At 43.2% G+C, this 22,824-nt stretch overlaps 1 protein-coding gene across 1 annotated transcript in view; it reads left to right on the top strand.

The window, feature by feature from the left end:
- Positions 1–22,824, top strand: part of LRMDA (leucine rich melanocyte differentiation associated) — a 991,648-nt gene that overhangs the window by 533,682 nt on the left and 435,142 nt on the right. The window contains exons 3-4 of the mRNA XM_036438152.2: positions 10,087–10,213; positions 17,805–17,944. Of these exons, the coding sequence (XP_036294045.1) occupies positions 10,087–10,213; positions 17,805–17,944 (267 nt within the window). The remainder of the gene's footprint in view (positions 1–10,086; positions 10,214–17,804; positions 17,945–22,824) is intronic.

The raw sequence follows: 22,824 nt of genomic DNA, 5'->3' as shown, positions 1-22,824 counted from the left end.
AAAAATATTTTAAATGTCACCAATCCTTATGTTTACCTAGGTTTGTTTTCACATACCTTATCTCATGGCACCCTCCTTCCAATTTCTGCAAAGTGTACTGGTTAGGGATTGCTCTGCTATTAGGTTAGATAGATTAGAAAGTTAAACCTTAGAGGTATTATTTTTCCAAAGTTTCACAGCACATCCAGGACTTGAAAATGGAGCTAGCATCCCCATATTTAGTGTTTCTACTTTGTGTGTCTACTAACGCCATTGGTGTTTTGCTTCACTGAGTTGACAAGATAGTCTCCATCAGAACACCACCTTCCTTGTGAAAACAGCACCATGACGTTCTACCCCCAAAGCATCCATCAAGTAAACAGACAGGCAGACGAGCATAAAGGAACCTTTGTTTGGCAGAGGTTCACATGTATAGTGTGAAAAACAGAAAATCTCTTGTTTTTCACACCATACATCTGGAATTATTTGATCCCTCCTCTTTGTCCCTAGCACTGTTACTTCTGTTTGGTGTTAGTCCTCGGGGCCCAGAATGCACCATTATATGAAATGGACTACAAACCCGGCAGCATCGTTCTTTGAGAGGTTTTCCAAAGCACAGAGCTAGGGCTGTTTGGGAAGAAGAAAAATGGCTCCAAGAGCAAGCCACTTTTGGAGGTCACCATATCTCCCAGGGCCTTCTCTCCTGCAGGAGATATAAAGCTATCTTGTAGTCTGGGGCAGAAAACATGTTTTCACCTTTTCCAGCCAACTGAGACCTCACAGAATCAGCAGTTGGCACATTTTGCTGGTTTTCCTGGCCTGATGCCATTCCAGGAGGCCCTGCCCATGAGGAGCTGGTCTTTGGGCAAGTATTTGATTAGGGCCCCTCTGGGTCTTGAGGGCCTTGAGGCCCAGCCATGTAAATGTCTCCCTTTCTGGTTGGTTTGCAATGAGTAGACACCATCTGTTGAATTAAAAATCCCCTCTATGGAGGGTGGTGAAAGGCTTGTGTGGAAGAGACACTGTTATCTTTCAAGCAAACAGTTCAGGAGGTTGAAGAACCGTGTTCTTGGCCCAGCATATGTTTGCCCAATGGCTGTGGGAGCCTCGCCCACCAGGCGCTGAGTTCTGCCCATGGCGACATGCACACATACCGCGGCTGCAGCACACCATGTCCGCCCCTTACATCCCCCAGTAAAGAAAACCTCCATTTATAGAACCCGCCAAACAAACTCACTCTTTAGACTCTTAAAAACAAACAAGATCCGGAGGCCACAGGCTCCATGAGTGCATGTGTGGTTTTGTAAAAATCTCAAGCTGTGAATCAAAATAATTGTAGAGACATAGTCAAAGCCTGTCACCAGAATGGGAAAAATGCAGGAAAGATTCACTGAGAGGACAGGGGGACAGCCAGATGGGCAGAGTGTTGGGAAAGAGACATGAAGGTATCCAGTGTGTTTGTAGGAAGGGTACCCGATTTCCCGTGTCCATAATCTTAGGGACTCATTTGCGGAAATAACTCCAGGACAAACACAAAAGGGTGTGCCAAAAGGTGACCACCAGAGCCCTCATTGTTTTGAGAGCCCATCTTGGTCACACTAATTAATGATATGTGGTCCTGTAAGATTTTTCCTTATGTCAAGTCCAACATTGTTCTCTCTTCCTGTAGATGGTAAGCCCATTGGGAGCAGATGCCATGACATGGGCATCTTCCATATCCCCAGATGTGGGTGCTCACCGAGAGCCTGCCCATCTAGGAAGTGAATATGAAATACATGTTTTGGGGGCCTAAATTAGCTTTTATAAATGTTGGTTACTTGACTACCAGGATCAAGTCACTCTTCTTAAGTTCCTTCACCACAAAGTTGTGTATTAATATAAGGTGATTGTGCAAAAGATTAAAATTCAGTTGAACTGAGACTTAGCTCAAACCCATCTTCTCTTTGAAACCTTCTCTCACTCCCTACTTTCCAAGCAGTGGTCATTGCTCCAATCTAGTCTATTGCTCTGCGTTACCTGGTACTGCTTCCCTGACTCTCTCTGTTGCTCAACAGTAGAGGACCATGCCACAGTCATCTTTTAGCTCCAGAGACTAGAGAAATACTGGGCACAGAGTTGGCACTCAATACAGTTTTGTAAATGAATGAATGAATAAGAATAGAGGTACAGGCCAAGGAGACAATTATTGGTAAATTTCATCTCAGCTCTGCCTAATGAATAGTTAACCGCATGAAGGCCACATTTGAAATAAAAAACAAGACAATAAGAACTAGTTCTTCAGCACATTGTCCTAGGAGGGTAAGATAGAAAGGCAAAATAATTGGAAGACCATCTAACTTGATCATTAAAATTGAGGACATAAGATGAATGGATTACAAAGCTACATAGAATTTGGATAAAGGATATGATGATGGTGAATTTCCATTTCCATACCTCAACTAGAAATTATTTAGAGGTAGTTTAACATTGTGTAGTTGAGAAAACACTGCACTATATGTCCAAATGTTTTAGATATGATTTGGCCCTATGCATGGTTTCAGATAAGGCACTTAATTCTCTGAGCATTGGTCACCTATGTGAAGTGGAGGATGGAGCACCCTAAAATTTCCCTAGGACTGAAAGTGTATGATTCTGCGAAGAAAACCATGATAAAGCATATTTCATACAAATAGAGCTGTGCTTAAGAACTAGTTCTTATTGTCTTGTTTTTTATTTCTAATGTGACCTTCATGAAGTTAACTATTCATAAGCTGTGGCTTTGGCATCTAGTTTGCAGACTGTAAGAGGCCAGTGTGTTGATATGCATCATCCTTATTATGGGGATGTCTCCATAATTAGGGAAGCATTAAAGAGGCCTTGCTTGAAGATCAGAAGAAGGTGCAGAGTTTGGTATGATGGGGAATGGCAGAGCTTGAACTGTCTGCTGCCCTCTTTCCACCAGATTGAATCCTAAGGGACCCTCTGGTGGGGAACCAGCAGCCCTGGCAGCTCTTGCAGGGGTCCTCAAACTTTTTAAAGTGGGGGCCAGATCACGGTCCCTCAGAGAGCTGGAGGGCCGGACTATATGAACTACTAATTCCTACTGTAACACCTCGGCTGCGCTCACTGCCCAAAAAACCTGGCGGGCCGGATCAGACTCCTCTGCGAGCCGCATGTGGCCCGCGGGCCGTAGTTTGAAGACGCCTGGTTTAGAGGAAGGAGCTCCAGTCATATAAGCACAGTATCTGTATACAATATTAGAGGTTACTGAATCTTCTCTATCCAAGAAACCCCTCTACACATTCTCCATGACTCTAGTCTCTTGTCAAATATGTACAGTGTCTCATAAGACAGCTTCATCTTTCAGTGAACAGCTCTCTGTTTTTGAAAGATTAAAACAATTGATTTAAGACTTCTACTCCCAACTTACCTAATTTTCCTGATATTTATTTATTTATAATTCTGCCATCTGGAATGCCATATAGTTAGTACATTGAGACAACTGAGCATCCCCTGCTCCAGATTAAATAATATGGACTATCTCATCACAGTTTCTTACATCCTTGACCACATGGTTGTTCTCCATGGGTGGTGCTTGTGAGTGCTGATGCCCCTGTGAGTGTGGCAAGCAAGATTAAAACAAAGCTCCAGGTAGAGTTAATCAGGGGCCAGTAGAGTGGATGAGGATCAGGGTAGCACTAAGTCCTCTTTGCACCCCTGGTATTTATCCAAGGCCCATCCATCTTGTGTTGGGAAGTTTTACTTAAAAGTAATATTTACTGGAGTTTTTTCTGATTATAAAATACTTATTCATGATAAAAAAAAAATCTAGTAACTAGTGAAAACTGTAAAAGAGAAGGAAAACCCTAGAAGGCCATTACTCAGGGGTTAGAGGTATATATCTTGGATACATGTATTGATAGATATATATGTAGCTGTGTATGTTTACATATACCTTGAAGGGTATTTGTGTATGTGTGTACAGAATTGTCATAAAGTTCCTATATACACCATGGTGTGTTGGGATAACCAAGACTACTTTAATGACTTTTAACCATCAACATGTAAAATATGGCACAAATTAAAATTTACTGGTACATGGAGAATTCTGGAGATGACACAGATGCCTTTTAATTTCCATGCATGAGTATATGTGCTACATATATTATAACTTAATCTTAGGTGCTTAGATAGCATGATAACTTTGCTGGATCAGTAGACATCTATCTACACTGTCATTTTTTAATGACATGTTTTTATTGACTTCAAAGAGAGGAATGAAGATGGAGAGAAAGATAGAAACATCAATGATGAGAGAGAATCCTGGATCAGCTGCTTCCTGCATGCTCCCTACTGTGATTGAGCCCGCTACCTGGGCATGTTGTCTGACTGGGAATCCAACCATGATCTCCTGGTTCATGGGTCAATGCTTAATCACTGAGCCACACAGGTCAGGATACACTATCATTTTTAATTGCTGCATGGTATTTCCTTGTACAGATATTGAGCTATATTTGATCATTCATATTATCAATTGGAATTTAGACTTGTTTATAAATTGCTATAAATCATGCTGTAATGAACTTACTTAAACATACACACTTATAAAAAGTATATAAAATTTATATTACTGAATAAATTCTTAGAATTGCTATATTAAAAAGGTGATCATTTAAAGGCTTTTAATTAAATTGCCATTCAAAATGGTTATAACAATTTCACTCTCCATTAATATTGTATTAGTTTAGTATCTTCAACTTTTGACAAGACTATGCTAAGACTTAAGAAAACAGCATATTTGCTAGTTAAGTGAAAATCTCTTGTTTAATCAAAATATTTTGGGTTCCCAGAGAAGCTGAAATTTTACCCACTTTTCTATTATTGACCTTATTCATCCTTTGTATTTTTTCTGTCCATCTCTTTTGATAATTTTTGTTTAGGGTTTTACTTATTGGTTTTCAAAAACTCTTTGCATATTAAGGATGTTAAACTAATCTATCAGAGAGATTGCAAATATTTTTCTCAATTTTAATTTGCCTTTTATTAACTTTTTCTTTCAATGGGTAATTTAGGTTGTAGAACTTTAAATCTACATTTAAGTCTATACATTAGACACAAAATATCATGTTTGGGCTGAAAGAATGAGTTGATTCCATCAGGATAATTTTTAATCTACTGTATCCTCCTGAGCATCTTTCTAGGGTCCTGCCCTCCATACATGTGATCAACTTGGCCATACCAAGGTATTGGCAAAATTTAGGACCAAAGTCCTCAGAACCTTCCCCCAGAGCAAGCTGAGCCATTCATTAATATTCTTCATGTATATGTTTGAACCAGTTACGACCTTACCTAAATTTGTCATTTTCTAGCATACTTTTTGCTCTCTTGTCATAAGAATATCATTAGAAGTATTTTCAAAGGCATTTTGAATTCTGGATACAATATACATCTTTATTTTTAGTCAACTGTCTGCATTAATAACTGGTCCCACAGAACCTGTCCTTAATGCACAGAAATTGCCTGTTTGAGAATCTGTGCTATATTCAGTTGATATCTGTATTAACACATTCTACAAAGGATTTGAGCTAAAGCTTATCAGAATTAATAAAAGAAAACCAGAGATAAATGAAATATCAAGACTATAAAAATTATAAGCCTCAACAGTGAAGTTAAAAAGCAGATGTAGAGAACTTTTCACAGTTGGGTCATAGTTTGGTCTGAGTTTACTGGAAGCAAAAGTAAAAAAGGGTAGCATGATCAGATGCATGATTTACATTGTCTGAAGGCAACCATATACCAGTTCCTCAGGGGCATAATCCGACCACAGTTTCATGTAGACAAGTTGATAAACATATGAATCCAAAGGGGTTAGGTCCTTCTCCATTTCCATGGCTTCCCCGTTCCCTCTGATAAAAACACACCTATGGATGCTTATGGAGATGTTGTGGAGGAAGCAGGTGGAGATCTTAGTGGAAATGTTATTTTCTTAACTGGTTTCTGGATTTGAGGCCAGCTATGCGAACACGTGTCTTTCTCAGGGTCTGGTCAATTGTCTCCTTTTCCCTGCCCAGCTCATGCAAGGAAGTGTCATTCCTGGTACAGGCTGGGAGCTAAGGACAGACGGATCTAATTCTTACCACAGCCTGTACCCCAGGAATAAGTTGGCAGATCTTGAACCGGGGGCTCTGGAGGTGCCCTCTGGGGATTTTCCTGGCTGGATTTTTGCCAGGTAAGGGGCAGGAAGGACTAATAGCTCCATCTTAGCAGCTCCCCTGCCCCAAAGCGACCAGCCATGCTCTGCGGGCCTCCTCCCTCCCCATTTCGCCCAGTGGCTAACTTTTGGGAAAAGGATGAAGACTGCCGTGTGTGTGGCCCACTCAGGAGCAGAAGGAATTACAGTTCAAGAGGTGGCCCTTCTGTGGGACCTGCTGCCCCACACAAGGCCCCTCCCAGCCACTGGCCTCTCCGGGAAAGGGTGGCAGCCGCCTGTTCAGTGCCGCTGTTTTCATAAGCTAATGAGGGCAGAGTGTGAGCCACAGGCAATGATGCTGGATATTAACTGTGACAGGAAGCTTGATCATAATTATCTTAACGAGGATAGGGTTAATTACAGTGGAAACTTAAAAGTTCTCTCTGTTTGAATCCGCTGGAGCTGAATGCGTTGTGATGTTTTGTCATCTCGATACGACTTTGGAGTAGGCTCCGGGACCCTCTGGCAGCTGTGGAGGCTCCTGGGGGAGCCCAGCCTGGGCCCTGCGCTTGGGCCGCGGAGGTGGCACCTGTGGGTGAGACGATGGGCCGCTTTCCTGCTGGGGGTGCGGGGGGCGCACAGCCTGCGAGGCGCTTCTGCGCAGCTGATTAGGTTTCTAGAGCAAACCACCTGCCACCCACGCCAGACCGCACGTCTCCCTGTGCCCTTGGCGTCTCCTCGCTGGGCTGGGAAGCTCTCTTTCTCTCCAGCTGGCTGTGCCCAGGTAGCAGCTAAAGCCTTGCCCTCCCCCTCCTGCCCCTTGCTAGAGCAGACAGATCTGCTTCTCCTTCCCAGGCCCTCCTCCCCCACTTCAGACATCAGTAACCACTGCCAGCTAAGCTGGTGAGTAACCCTGGAGTGACAGCCACCCCTTCCACCAGGGTCTGGGATAGTACGTTTTGCTGTCCACACACAGGGATAGAGCAGAGAAATGCAGTCCTGCCATCTGTTCCCTGTAGCCTGCCACTGTCCCATGAAGCAGCGTAGCTCTGTGGCTCCTTGAAGCCCTGTGGCCTTGTCATTTTACTGACGGACACATATCTGTTTGCAGGCATCCTGTGTATATGGACATCAGCTCAATAATTGATGCAATTGATGTCTCCCTTCTGGAAGACAACAACAAAAAAGTCAGATTTTCAAAAAGTAAAAAATAAACCCGTCTTCCAGGTGCTGGCTGAGTGGCCTCCACAGGCCAGCTGAGCCCGGAAGCCCTGGCCCCTCCAGGGTTACCTGCACCACGCTCTGTCTCTTGTCCCCAGTCCCTCGGCTCCAAACTCAGCCGATTAAATCACAGCACATGGATGGCGGGGAGACCGGGGTTTCTTAAGCAGCAACATGGTTCCCTTTTAACTGAGCAGCTAATAACATTGGGACTCTCCAAACCAGACAGATCACGGGGAGCTTGAGCCCCAACCTTCTAGCACCTCGCCTCGGTGAAGCCTCACCCCGAAGCTGGTCTTGAGCTCTGCCCCCAGCCACCCGGAGAGCAGGCGGTCTCCGTGGGCACTCCCTCTAGTGTTCCCGGCTTTGTCCCTTTCATGCGATGTCATTTTGTTTTATGCCTCCCCCGGAGCACTTTTGGAAGGGAGCTTTCTTCTGCTTGCCAGTTGCCAACTGTTTGTGGATTCTCATGATATGAGCATTATATTTGCATAACATAACGCGGGAACAATGCGCATTTGGATGCTGCCTCTGACCAGAGCCCAACCGATGTTGTGCACAAAGGACTTATTAGCCCTCCATAAGGCGCCCCCACAGGAGGGAGGGAAGAGGGAGGCGGCCTCAGCTTCCCTCCTGGTAAACAGCCTCGCTCTGAAAAGCGCTTGGGGATCATCACTCATTAACCCCATGGAGCAAGGCACTTCGGGAATCATAGAATGCCCCTGCAGAAGCAGGACTCACTGCATGCCTTTGTGCATTGGTTGATCTGCATCCTCAATAGCCTCCCCCCCACCTCTCTGCCCAAAGTCAGGGCTTCCAGCAAAACCAGTGCAAGAAAGGAGGAAGAGAAAAGAAAGAAACGTAACTAGTTAATCTTCTTTCACTTATCCCCCATGGGATGCTATGAGCTGGAACCAGCACAGAACAAGGCGTTCAGGTGGGCTATTGACATGCCCAGACCACACTGCGAGGAGACAGGGAGTTGGCGTAACATTCCAGACTGTCCTAACCGCAGGTGTGTAAGTCGTGTTTTCTCCCCGAAACGTGAGGCCCATGAGAAAGGAGGAGGAAGAAATGAGGTGGGATGACCCCACTGACCCTTGACCCAGAATGTGTTTGGTCTTGTCCTCCCTCCTGCTTGGATCAGGTAGTGTTTGACTAGAAGACACGTGGTCTGGGTGCTGGGTCCTGGGTGGGACCCCCCTGAGGGTCAGGCAGAGATGGGATCTGCTGGTGGAGCTCTGGGCCCAGTGAATTCTGGGGATTTAATTACCTCGTTGTAATGCATGTTGCACCTCCCAAGCACTGACTGCTTTGGAGTCCTCAGCGCGGGGAGTTCTCAGGGCAGAAATCCACAGGGAGATGGGGATGGCTCGGGATGGCCCTTGCACTGAAGTTCGCACCCACACCGGAAGTACAGGCGTTGCTTACACCAGCAGGCTGGTCTGTGATGTGTCTGCTGCCAGTAGATGAATAAACAGTGCAGACAGCATCTCCTGATTCGTCAAATTTACAGAATTACCAGGAGATCCCATGCGCGTCCGCCCTCTGGTTGACATGGCGGCTCAGCTGTCAGCCATGCAAGCTCAGCACGGCTCTCAGGTCTGGCAGGTGACCGAGCTGGGAGTGTGTGTCTGTGTGTGTCTCTCACCTGCCTGGTAGCTTCTTTAATTAACGCCCGTGAGCGCCAGGGCCTGCAGAGGCTGGCCACTACTCACCACGGCCGCCCCCAACACTCTAGAACCCGCCTCCAGAGAAACTTCTAGCTATGTGTATACACAGGCTGTTTTTCCTTTTGGGTACTCAATTCTTTCAGATGCCTGTTTATGTACTGCCTCCTTCACATCCACATTGCTGCACTCCACACTTCTTTCAGAAATAAAGTGAGAAATCCCCTTTTCATAAAGTAGAACGGTAACTTCAAGCTAGGAGCATTGAAAAAGAAATCCTCCGGGCTCCTTCCCTATTCCTGCCCCCCCCCCCCCCCCAAACAAAAAGAAAAAAGGAGAAGAAATCAAAGAAAGAAAAAGCAGCAGCCCTTCACACCAGAGGGATTATTGCTCCATCCGGTGCCCTGCCCCTGGGCCAGCCACGGGAACACTGGGCAGAGGCAAATTAAGTGATTAGTGAAGGGAAAAAAGCAGGCGGGGGGGGGGGGGGGGATTCACAGGCGGGGAGCGGAGAGAAAGGATGGCTTCCTTGCTGTTTCCTACCCCTGTGCCGAGGAGAACCGCTAAGAAATGATACTTGAAGTTATATTTATTATTGTAAGCGGGTATGATATTTCTGGGCAGGAATGATGGATGACAACTTAAATTTGTGTCCAGGGAATGAAGGTGAACTGTGACAGAGTTATTTATCTTGGGAATGGAGGTTAGGGTCAGCCTAGGCTGGGTGCCTGCAGGCACAAGACATTGACAAATTTATCCTGCAGGCCGCATCTGAAGCCCTTTGTTTTGGATCCTGGCTACTCACTAAGTGACCCTCATCCTTCATGTTGGCAACGCGTGAAGGATGCCGTGAGTGCCAGCGGCCCCTTCTCCCCCGCCGCCCCCTCCCGGCTCCCGCTACTAATTCTTGTCATTCACTTTGCTGACAGGCACCAAGCCCAAACTATTCCCAGTCCTGAAAGGGAAGGTTAAAATATTTATTTCGGCTCATAATGGCCTCCCTGATTTAGTGCAGGATCATTTTTCCTGTTGCCTTTGTCATTGCAGGTCACTGGAAGGACTGAGCGCCTTCGGGAGTCTGGAGGAGCTCGTCTTGGACAACAATCTGCTGGGGAACGACCTCGTGTTGCCAGGGTTACCCAGGCTCCATACCTTAACCCTCAACAAGAACCAGATATCCTTGGCCCTGCTCGCTGCCCCCACTCCCTGCCCTGCCCCGCAGTGGTCCCCTCCTGCTCACCAGCTCTCCTCCCCAGCCCCACACAAATACCTACAAAATGTCAAATGAGTTTTATGTGTCAGCTAAATTAAAGTACGTGAAATACGGTCCATGGGCAGACAAAGCGTTCTGTCTCCTGGCACTCGGGACACTTCAGAGTAATTTATTATAGGTCATTCATAAATGAAATGCACCATTATATCTTCCTGTTGCTCCATTTTAGTGCAGGGATCTAAGTTATGGCTCTGAAGAAATCTTTTTAATAGATAAAAATAGAGAAAGAAAATAATGTCACTTTGCCAAGAAGACGAATCTGGGTTCTGTTTGTTTGGGCTTGTGTGGGAGGGCGACCTCTGGTGGCAGGTCGAGGGTAATGCTGCTGAGCAAACTGGGCCTTTGCAGAAGATTCCAGAAAGCTCTCTTGGGCAGCAGTTGTGGTGAAGGGGGAGGGGCTGAGGTGGAGGACAAGTGTGAAGCTTAGGCCTATCCTGTCTTTTATGGTGTTCACCACAGTGGGGTGATGAGAAAGGCCTGGGAGAGCCTCTTAAGTATATGGCCTCTTAAGTCTGCAAGGACTTAGCCAGCCTCAGAGGAGACTTAGAGGGACTGAGGGCTCTGGAGTCCACCGTGAACTGAGAATGGAGTCAGAACCTTTCTGCAGTGGAAGGCACATGGCTCCAATGCTAGACTGTGGGCCTGTGCCATCATGACACCAGCCAGCGAGGCAGCGGGTGGTGTCAGTGCTGCTAACTCCTGGATGCAGTAACACCCAGCACAGAGTTGAGGGTCAGTGAATATTTGTTGGATAAGTGAAGGAATCTTCATCATCAGCTGTTTAGGGGGCATTCCTGTGGCTCAGGCTCTGTGCTCAGTAGCTTTAAATATATTACAGGGTGGGACAAACATAAGTTTACAGTTGTGAGTAGGTGAAACACAGTTTCTTCTATCATTTTCCATTCAAACAGCTGTAAACCTCCTTTTGCCTCACACTGTATTTTTCATTCTTATCCAGCCTTGTAAGTAGGGTATAGTTACTCCTTTGTCCAGATGGGGAAAGAGGTGAAGTATAGACCCTCTTTCATCATATGAAATGTTGATAGATTTTTTCCATTTCCTATCCTCTGGTCAACTAAGTTTCCTAGTCACTGTTTGAAAAAGTGTTATAGTCAGTGTGTCTTATGGCTTCCTTGGCTGTGCTGGGTGATCAGTGGGACAATATTCTCAAATTGATCAAGAACGGAAGGAATATTAGGCTAGATTGGATGATACACTTCCTCCCTCGCATCACTGTCGAGTATTAGACTTCATGAATGTGTGTTCATGAGTCACCTTGATCATGCTTAGCTATGTGGCCTCTAAGAGCCTCTGCTAATCATTTTTATAGGAATAAGTTGAATTGGATCATGGTTTCATCCTCAGAGCAGCAGTTACCAGAGTAGCAGGCCTCTTGGCTCTATAATTCGGATTTTCTTTGTCTCTGGTTGAGTTCTTTTCCAGCTCCATGCCTCATCTTCTCCATGTATAGCAGTAATGCCCAGGAGGTAATGGTATGGCCTGGGAGGGACTGAAGCAGAAGGCATTGTGAAGGTGCCAAGCTGATCAGTCCTGTTGCTGTGTTGCTGTATGTGCTTTGTTATCAGTAGAAACAAGAGATTGTGGTTGGCTCTCCCAGGATACACCATGGCTCTTCTTTCTCTCCAGGCTGTCAGTATGATCAGGAGAATTAGCTTAATTTCCCTTTATATTTGACCCCAAATTCATAGAATGAAAAGCAGGTAAAAGCACCAATAACAATATATGTAATCCTTTTAACCTAACAATTTTGAGTCCACCTTTTTGGCTGATTGATTTTCCTATCTACTTGTAACAGTGCCTCAGGCTCTCCAACCATTACACAATTCCATATTGTTATTCCTACTCTGTGAAGTTTCTTAGATTTGGGCTCTATCAGTTAGCTTTGCTGCATCATAATCTCCAACAGTGAGTTGCTTTAAAAACCAAACATTTCACTGGTTTACAAGGCTATGGGTGAGCTATGTGGGCAGAGCTTGGATGACAGTTCTGCCAGTCTTGCTTTGGGGCCACCCAGGCAGCCAGCCACAGTTATCTGCAAACTCAGCTGGAGCCGGATGGTCTGAGATGGCCTTGTTCAGAGGCCTGGAACTAGAACTGGTGCTGGCAATGGGCTGAACATGTCACACACAATCTAGCACAGGCCTCTCCACATAGGGAGGTTCCAAGAGCAAAGTTCCGATGTACAAGCACTTTTAAATCCCAGCTCGTATCATATGTGTTGCTGTCCTATGGCCAAATCTAGTTACTTACCAAACGTAGAACCACTGTGAGAGGGAACTATGCCAGGTGTGAATACACAGAGGCATGGCTCATTTCATTATTCTAACACAGAGACCTTGATATTCTGTCTCAAGTTTTCGCTTCGTATTTCCAATAAAGAGAGACCTAAGAACCAAGGAACTCAAAGAACTATTGACCTTCTAAGTATTCACTCTTTCTTATAAATTGAATCTTATTTTAACCATATTAGGAAGCTTGCTGTCAAATGGGGTTCTACCTCAAGTTCTTCTGTGCTGTTTGTTTTATTTTTTAATTTTCTGCTTTTTGGCATCTATAGATAGAATGGTTATTGACCCCTACCACCACTTATTTTATCTGCCTTGTAAGTCTAGAGTTTTCCATTTGGTTTTACTCACAATTAAATCTGTTTATACAATGAGTGTGTTACTGGACCCTGGGAATTTGGGTTATGGGTTTCTTTTATCTTTTACCAAGTGCCACTGCCAAATAGTACTTAAGAACAACAGGCTCTGAAGCCAGACTTCCTGGGCCTGTACCCAGGTCTACCACTTACTGCATGACTTGGACAAGTTACTTAATATCTCTATGCTTTGGCTTAAGATGGGGACAATAATAGTACCCACCCCATAGGTTATTGTAAGGGCTATGGAAGAATCTCACTAATGCTAAGTTATAGTAACACCCTGAATTCTACATAAGGATTAGTATTATAACTTTTATTATTACCCTAGAGAATTATGTGTACCTTCCCTAGTTATTTGGGCCACAGTATAACCAACATCAGAGTATAGATTTAGAGTGCTTCTTTGACTTCTATACTATACTTTAATACTGCCCTCAGATCATTCTGTGAGTCGGGTACCAATAGGGATAATTCTCATTTTTATGAAAAAATGGGGGACAGTATGAACTTTTTGAAATCACATAGATTGTCTGTGGTGGGCTCTGTTTAGATGTGTTAATTCTCAGCCCATACTCTGGGACGCAAGGTGGAGGGGCAATCACTGCATAAGAAGAGGAACTAAGTTGCAGGAAGAGTCAGCTGCCTGTCACTGGCTCCACGAGGCCCTGCTCCCAGCTGCAGTGGGAGTTTATGAAAGGAATTCCAGACCCCAAACCCAGCATCTGGAAATTTCTTCCCAGTTCACCACTGCCCCACTTCCTGGCTGCTACCTCCTGCTGGACCTCATATATTTGTTCTCCCAGTCCTTGTTCCTGAGGGTTCCATTCAGCTGTCAGCTTTGGAGCCCTGTCCTGGCATCCCTAAAGCCTGTTCTTCCCAGGTTACCTCTTCAACTCTTGGTTCATAGCTTATCTCACTCTTCTTCTTTAGGTTCATTTGCACTGGCCAATAGTGCCTGGTCATGGTCTTGACACACACACTCTCTCTCTCTTAATCTCTCTTTCTCTCTCTCTCTCTCTCTCTCTCTCTCTCTCTCTCTCTCTCTCTCTCTCTCTCTCTCTCTCTCTCTCTCTCACACACACACACACACACACACCATCCCTGGCTGTTCCCTGTAGGGATGGGCAGTTGGCCATATCATGTCTGAATACTCAGCCCCAAATAAGAGAACAACTGAGATATCAGTTGTTAAATATGGATATTTAACCTTTCACCCACTTTTCCTTTAGGGGTGATAAGGGACTTCATTTTAAATCACAATTCATTTCTTCATTTTCTTTCTGCCTGTGTACCTCAGCACATGTATGGAGAGACAGCATGAGCTATAATGCCAACAAGGAAGACGTGTAATACAAGTAGGATGTGCTGAGATAGAAAGCAGGACTAAGAATATTCATGTTTCAGTATTTAAAATTTCCTTTTTGTGCTAGAAAATGATGAGTCATGTGTCCCTATAAATGCCATTTCTTCAGTTTTAGGTTTAAGTATATAAACTGTGCCTCTTACTGATAGTGTGACCTTTGACTCCAGTTTCCTTCATTGTTACATGCATGGGATAATATTTTTGATCTTTGTGCAAATCAAAATGAGGTACTCTGCCATGTACACTGTTTACCACTCAAAAACCCTATAGTAGGATGAGCTTTGGTTGAAATCCTCCCAGGGGTTATAGATGCTGCCCTTTGCCCTTTGAAGCCGAGCACAGAGGGAAGGTATGTCCCCATACTCTCACCTGGGAAACAACTTTGGACCTGTGCAACTGGCCCCTGACCCCGGAGGCACCCCTCTTCCCTCCAAACTTTCCAGGCAAGATGTTGCTTTGATCTTGGACCCCAGCAGAAAATCTCCCTTGGCAAGTCCAGCCATGACAGCTGGGCTCCGCAGTGGAAACTTTCTGTAGACAACATTGAAAAAATTCAAAGCAGCAAGTTCTCTAGAGAAGCCTCCATGAAGGAAACCAGGTGTGGGCTAAGAATCCAACTGGAGAGAAATGAAACTGTGCCAGATAGTGTCACATTTTTAAAAATTAAAAACAAAAAAGAAAGCCTTAGGAGAATTGCTGAAAGAGTATCCACTGTGGTGGTCTTGATTAGCCCCAGACCCCAGTTCCCTCCTCTCATTGACTCTGGTTAACTTTCTATACAATTTTATAAACAGGAGTGTGAAACATTCTCTCTCAGAGCCTGCAATCAGGCAAGACAAGGCTGTGCTGACCAAGGAGCCAATTAAATCTCTCCCTCCTGTTTCATCCTCCAGTGGTATCAATGTAATGATGAAGTTCTGGTCCACAGAGTCCTGAAGTAGGTGCTGGCGATTCCTGCCTGCTGTGGATTTAGTGAAGACCACCTGGCTAACCCCAGTTGATCAGTTAGTGGGTAGTTGAAAGGCTTAGTAAGATGGAGAAGCTTCTGTCACACACAGTATCCTAAATGGAGCAGGCTCAAAGGCTAGGGAAATCTAGAATTCCTTAGATTTATAGGCTCAAGAAATGATCCAGATTTGAATGAGTCCACATTTCCACAACCCCCTGCTCATTGGCTGACCCAGATTTTATGAAGTGTAAAACTTACATAATTTGAGGAAGCCCTCTTAAAGGAAAAACTACTTGAGTGTGAATGCAAAATTAGTTATGAAGATAAGTGTTATTTAGAATAGAAAATATATCAAAAGAAAATAAAATTTAAGTTGAAAAATACCACACACTAAAATATTTAGGAAAGTGAATCTTTTTATACTACACATGTCTGTATAAAAACTTTTTTCCTAAAAATTCCCTTATAACTTTGTTATATAATTTTATAATATTTTATATAGAGAAAATAGATAATCCTATCGAATTGAAAATTACGTTGTATTTTTTGTAGTTTAGGGTGGTTTCTTTCAGATCTATCACTCCTTATTGGTAATTTCACCACTAAATTATTGGCAAAAATAATTAGAGTTTTTAAATATTGAAAAAACTCTTATATATTTTCTTCCTATATGAGCTGTTATATTGTGGGACATTTAAAGTTATGTGTGTATACAATCAATAACTTAATCTTAAATGTTCTTTGACCTGATAAACTCGTTAATCATTGTATCATCTGTATTATGTTGGTCCCTACATGTTGTGTCAGCATGAATATTACTGGAAGCTGTTCCTACTGATACTATTGTAATAACCAGTCACAGATATGATGCAAACCACACAAATATATCTCACTGAGTCCTAATTAAATGCCAGTTCTTCCCAAGCCCCTCTTAGCCAGGTCCCCAGAATTTCCACAGGCACTCCAATGTCACCCAACTCAAAGTGACATGTAGTGGATGACATCCTAGTGAAGAAAAACAGTGATCTTAACCAATTGGTATTTAAATAGCCTACTTTTGCAAATTTCACAAAACACATGACCATACGGCTCTATTACTAGGAGCCCTGTGCAAGCAAGGAGCCCTCACATCCAAGTTTTATTAGTTCTGTGGGAAATTTACACGTGAAGATTTACTTAGATTAAACTGGGCCTCCCTGGATGGTGGCCGCTGGGTTTCCCATCCGTTGTCACTAAATATTGAAAAATGCCTGGGATCTTAATCCAACTCAGTTGCCCAGTGTATTCTCTACTTGAAAATCTTGCCAGTTTTGAGTTCTATGCCTTCACATTCCCACCTTCATACTGTAGATTAAAAAAAAAAAAATAGATGAAGATATAAGGTTCTCCTTTTCCCCAAATGCCATGATTTTTCCCCCACCAGTGAGGCCATTGAGCAATGCTTAGCTCCACCACAAACTCTCAATTTGCCCCTAAGAGGGAACTAGGTTTTGGTTAGACTTTTCTGTCCATAGTAAGGGCTTTCCCCAGTTTCTCTCCTGACATTAGATAATTCCTATGGGCTCTTGGTATTCATGGCTTCTGTCCTGGCCTGTCAGATCACCACCTTGCTTAGGACTCGTCTCATCAGCTCAATTGATGAGTTGATGTGTGAATTAGTCCTTCCCAATCCATGTGATATCCTGCATCTGTGACTCTTTCCTTATATGGTTTGTGGTGTCAGAGTTTGCCTTGACTCGATAGTGAGCCCACTGTGGTGATGGATCATGTAATAATTTTACCACCATGTCCCTCCTTGGTCTTTTCTCTTCCATTTTTTTCCTTCATAGAATATTCGATTCACAAAGGGTCTCAGGAAATGCATTCTGACCTGTCTGACTTGACTAAAGTTGTCCTACTGTTCTCAGCTTGTCTTCTCCTAGCTTTGTTCTCCTTTTTCCTCAATACTATGATTTTCCCCCCCACCAATGAGGCCAATGAGCAATGCTTTGCTCTACCACAAGCTCTCAGATCATGATTGGATAGCCAATCCCTGTTTGTGTTTATGTCATTCCTGTATATTTTATCAATACATTACCCATTGTAGGAGAATTGATATTTTTAATGAGGTCTTTGAAAATAATGCCTTGCTTTCACTACTAGAAAAAAATATGTTTTATGGGTTTGCATATTGTAAAATATTTTTACTACATGGAACCTACACTTTACCATTTTAACTTAAAAACAAAACACAGAACTATAGAGGAAAGGAAAGTGTGGTAAAACGTGCATTAATTTTCTCTCAAGTGATCTCAAGTCTTACCTGCCCAGAGAAAAGCTGGTTCCTGTATCCAATAGTAGCAGTGAAAGACTAGCTGTTCCAGACACCCATGGCCAAGCTGATTTCAACCCTCACACATGCCATATTGTGGGAGCAGTCTGGACTCACAGTGGCTAGTCTTTCCCTGTAAGCCATGCTCTGTTGTTCTTGTTAAACCTTTTGTCTTCCTGGACCGAGATCCTTAACCTTTGTCACATCACTGATTTGGAGCATCTGCTTGATCACCTGGCAGAAGTGACACCGGCTCTGGAATACCTCAGCCTGCTGGGTAATGTGGCATGTCCCAACGAACTGGTCAGCTTGGAAAAGGACGAAGAAGACTATAAGAGATACAGGTGAGTATTTAGGTGTTTGAGCATGGTGAAAGAAGGAAAAAGCATCTTTTGGGGGGGGGGGATAATATACTATGTGTGCATAGCAGATGTTTGGTAAATATCAGTGGATTCCATGTGATAATATTAAACTTTTAACTTTGTGTAAGCTATAGCCATTGTCTCCATTTGTTGAAGTCAGAGGAGCCAAGAAGCATGGAATGCTGTTGAGTGGTCTAGGTCAGGGATTGACAAGTTTTTTGTAAAAGGCTGAAGGTCATATGGTTTCTGTTGCAACTATTCAACTTGGCTGTTATAATGTAAAGTAGACATTTGTAAATGAGCAGGCATTGCTGTGTTCAAACAAAATTTTATTTAAAAAAAAAAACATCACAAAAATATAATAGAAAGCAGGCCAGATTTGTCTCTAGTTTGCTGACCTATGCTGTCTTGTAAAGTCTTCCTGTGGTCTGCTTTAGAGTCACTTTTTGGAGAAAAAGCACTTCCCACTGAAGTTTAGGGAGCTTATATAAAAATCCCAAGAGGAAGTCCCATAAGGCCCATAACTTTGTTCCATAAAACTATGCCCAAGTGCTCATTGACCACGTGCTTTGATGGATTCCAAGTAGAAATGCTTTTCTTTATTGTCTCTACTTCTAAACCATCTGCTTTAAAACACCAATCCAAACTCATCTCTGTTAGGGAGCCTTCTCCATCTTACTGATTTCATAAACTCATTTTGTTTTCCTTCTTCATTTTGAATTCTGTATGCTCTCATTCTTTACTATTGTTTGGTAAATATTTTTAATGATCATCTCTGATGTGTTGCAACTCTCTCCATTATGATATATGCTCTCATTAAAACCCTACTCAAAACAACGTGGGAAGGAGAGAGGGAGGAAGGATGGAAATGCAAAACATATAAGGCTACTGGAAAATAAATGTGAAGAATTGAGGAAAGAGGATAATAATTTGAGAGAAATTTTTTCTATTAAGATTCATATAAAAATCTGTGGTGACCCATGAAAGAACATAGCTGGGGGCATTCATTTGTATAAGCACACTGTAAGAAATACTGAAGGCTGTTGAATGTAATATAGTTAAAACACACACAAAGTAAAGCTAAAGTAGGATTTCAGTTACATTTCTTCATTGGGAAGAATTTTATACCTTTTACTTCATTTTCTAGCGAACTTGATTAATTCTGTGGCAGTCTTAGCTGCTTGCTTTTAAACTATCTTAGCATAAAGCTACTTTTAAAAAATGTATTAAATCTTTCTCCATCATGAAGATTTTTATTTGAGATATGATACTGTCAATTTGAATTTGACTTCTTTTAGGAGAAATATGTTTAATGTCCAGCAGGTAAATAGTTACACATTTCTAAATCAACCCTTGAAGTTACATAGTAGCTTAGAACTTAATTTGCTTCTTCGACATTCTTATCAACTCTGAAGCATTTAACAGCCTGATTTCAGGCATGGAGGGGTGGCTCAAAACATATTTTATCTTCTTGAGGCAACTTATTTATATGTCTTTGAAAGGTTGAGCAAGTCCAAGAAAGTGCTGTCAATCAAGTGCCTATGTTTAATAAACCAAGCCTTATTTTGGAAATTCTCAGTTGCTTTTCTGTCTTCTTTTTTTTTCTTCTTTCTGTGTTTTTTTTTTTTTAATAGCTAAATAAATTTTATATATGTGTATGCATGTGCACACACATTCACACATGTTCATTTATTCATTAATGGATATACAGGTGGATCAAACTATAGGCAACTTTTCTTTTCTAGAATGAGAAAAATAGAGAACAGTTTCTAACCCCACCTTATTTTATTCAGTCTCAAATAGAAAGAGGGTTTTATGAGGTTATAAAAGAATAAGAAAAGCTAATTCTATTTTTGTTGTTATTATGACTGGTCACATTGGCAAAAATACTAAAACCTAACATGTAAGGGGTCAAATCAGATGACCTGATATGGAGTCCAGTTTGCCAGTGGGACTTTTTAAATGGAGAGGCCAGTCTAGATCAGGGACCCTTAACCAAAGTGATTTTTCTGAATCATCTAAGGCATTTTGACTTATTTAGTGGCAAATTCAACAAAATAGTCAATAGGCGATTCTGATGCTCAGTGAAAAACTGTTGAACTAAGTCATATTTAAAATTCCTGTGGACTCTAGCACTCTTAGGTACTCCGCTCCCAAACAGTTACAGTTCTTTCTTTCCCATCTCATACTTTATTATGCATTTGATCTTCTATATTTCTCTCACTACTTCATATATTTCACCATTCAGAGAATGGCTTCCAGTAGCTTAAGATTGCATCTTCTTGACCCTTTAATGCTTCAATAATACCTAATGTAGATAAGAATACCTAAAGCATGCCATGGAATAGGGACTTGGTAATTTTGCTGGAGCTAGCTTGAAATTGCCCTTCCTCTCATGAGCTGAGTACTTATCAACAGATGCAGGGCCCTTTAGCTCCTCAGATGCCCACTGCAAATTGGAAAAAGATCCATTGGATGTCAACAAATGCAGTTACTAAACAAGAGACCATCCTTCAGACTCAATCCATGTGCTAGTTGTGGGGCCTGATTCCTTAGGGAGGACTTGATTTGAGAGGAGTGATCCATGTCATGGGCTAGGATGAACACTCTCAAGCCTGTCCTCCCCACTCCACGACTGTTCCTGGGTGGTATAGAAGGGTGTGGTTGGAAAGGCTGTTTGTTAGTTGCACATATGGCAAAGTTGCCATGAGTAGCGGGGTTCTAGAGGCTGAACACTGTGAAAACCACATCTAGTTAAATTTATGTTAGAAAATTTAGAAGTAACCTTACAAGGATGGCAAGGTGCTCACACTCTGAGAGAGACAGGAATCAGGAGCAGTGGTGGGAACACGTGTGTCCATCCAGGTCCACATTCACTGCATGGCCTCCGGCTGTTGCATGGGAGTAGGCCCATTCTGCAATAATTCTAAATTTGTCATTCATCTGACTTTTTATCTCTAATTTGACAAGCATTCTTACACTTGCATTTGGAGATGAATGTGTGTATGACCCACTTCTGCTCTGTGGTCCATAACAGCCCCACTTTGTTCACCCTGGAGTCTGTGCTTCATTTAACCCTGAGAAGTTTTAGGGTTTCACAATAAGTCTTTTGAACCCAGAGTTCCTGTGGCATTTGGGTTTCTACCAAGCAATGTAGCCACTTTTTTATAGTCTCTTGGTAAACTATCTTCCTGGCCCTTCATTCACAAAGCATGATGTCTGCCTGCCTTCTAGCTCTTACTGGAGCCTAATCCTAGGGCCTCTATGTAAATTTATGTGACATTTTCACTAGAAAATTGCTTAAAAATGAATGATATTTCTATGGTTTACTGTTTTTCACTTTAAGTACGTTTTCTGACAATATGTCCTCTATTAATCATTTAAGCAATAGTAGGAGCCTTAAAGGAGTGTATTCAGAAGCAAGAACCCATGGCTCATTTAGTGCTGTCTAAAAGAATGTCTTATTGATTGGCATCCTCTGTGGGTATGTGATGTAATATTTATAATATGTCACCCAGCCATACATCAAAACAGGTATGTCTGTTGTTTCATTTCCATGGGATATGTTGATTTCTGAGAGGTCTGCTGGGTTTTAGGTCATGTAGTGGCTAACCACTGGACCAGAAATGGGAAGTGAATAGAGTCACAGAGTTTTTTGGAAATGGCTTCATAGATGCTTTGGTGTCTGCAGATTGTTTTTTCCCTTCTCCCCTCACCTCCCCTTTCCTTCCTCATTTACCCCCTGTGCACCGGGGTTTAGATTTTCTTGGCACACATCCCCGCAGTAAAATGGGCTCATTAAACCTGAATGTGAGCATGAACATATTACCAAGTTGTTCATCAGTGCCCTGGTCCTGCTGGGGCAGGAGCAAAACCGTGCCTGGAGTTTCTCTTTGCCATTCATCATAGATCATGGCCGGGAACTGTCCGTGGCCATGTTATTACAGGAGCCCAAACCTGCCCATGCTTTGCTGTGTGTACACACTGTGCTATTTTGGGATGAATGTTGAATGGAGGTGAATGTGATAACCAGCAGCCTTTGGGGTTTGAGCAGGAAGACGGTGGGTGAGGCAGAGTTTGGCTCGGAAGACCACCATCGTACTAAGAAACCACTTTGGCCCTCCTGTGGACTTCAACACTGGCCCAAAAATGGATCCAGGATGCAAACCTGGGTGCCCAGCGTGTTCTATTTCTTGTCTTCCTTTGCAATTCCTGTCTTTCTTCTCACTGCAGGAAATAAAGTAGCCTGGAAGTCAACAGTGCACAAGGGCTAACTTCTAATGTCAAGTAAAGGAGGTGGGCTCATGGGCTCAGCTCTACTTCTGTCATTAAAGTCTTTGTCGTTCACCCCCTTCTGTCACTGCAAGTCAGCCTCTCCTTCCTCGTTCCTCCCCAGTAGGTCCCTCTGTGTTCCTGACAACATTGAATTATTTAAAACATGACACCCTTTCTTTGTTCTCTCCAAGGGAGCAGCCCAGGGGCCTGCCCAGTGTCTTCAGCACTCCGCCAAAGGGCAGGAGGGAGGGAGGGACCCTGTGCAGTCTGTGGCCCATCCTGGGCTACCACCATCTCCCCGCTGAGCAGGAGCTGTAAAACTTGTGGCTTACACAGCCCAGCTCGCATGCTTCGGCTAATCTACAGTCTGGGCTTTGAAGATCACAAGAAAGCAGAGGTCACGACCCAGAGATCAAAGTGACAGAAGCCCACAGAATAATTGCTGGCTACCCTCTGTAGAAGGCCGTGGTGTGTCCTGTGGGTGTATTGTGTGCACGGCGACTTCAAACATGCTGCCCAAATCAGCTGCCCTTTGCCGTTGTCAGGCATTCATTACTGCTGTAGGTGAGCTCACCTCAGCTCATTAG

The sequence above is a fragment of the Pipistrellus kuhlii genome, unplaced genomic scaffold (assembly GCF_014108245.1).
Source record: "Pipistrellus kuhlii isolate mPipKuh1 unplaced genomic scaffold, mPipKuh1.p scaffold_m20_p_15, whole genome shotgun sequence".
Lineage (NCBI taxonomy): Eukaryota > Metazoa > Chordata > Mammalia > Chiroptera > Vespertilionidae > Pipistrellus > Pipistrellus kuhlii.
This window is presented reverse-complemented; position numbering and strand designations above follow the sequence as displayed.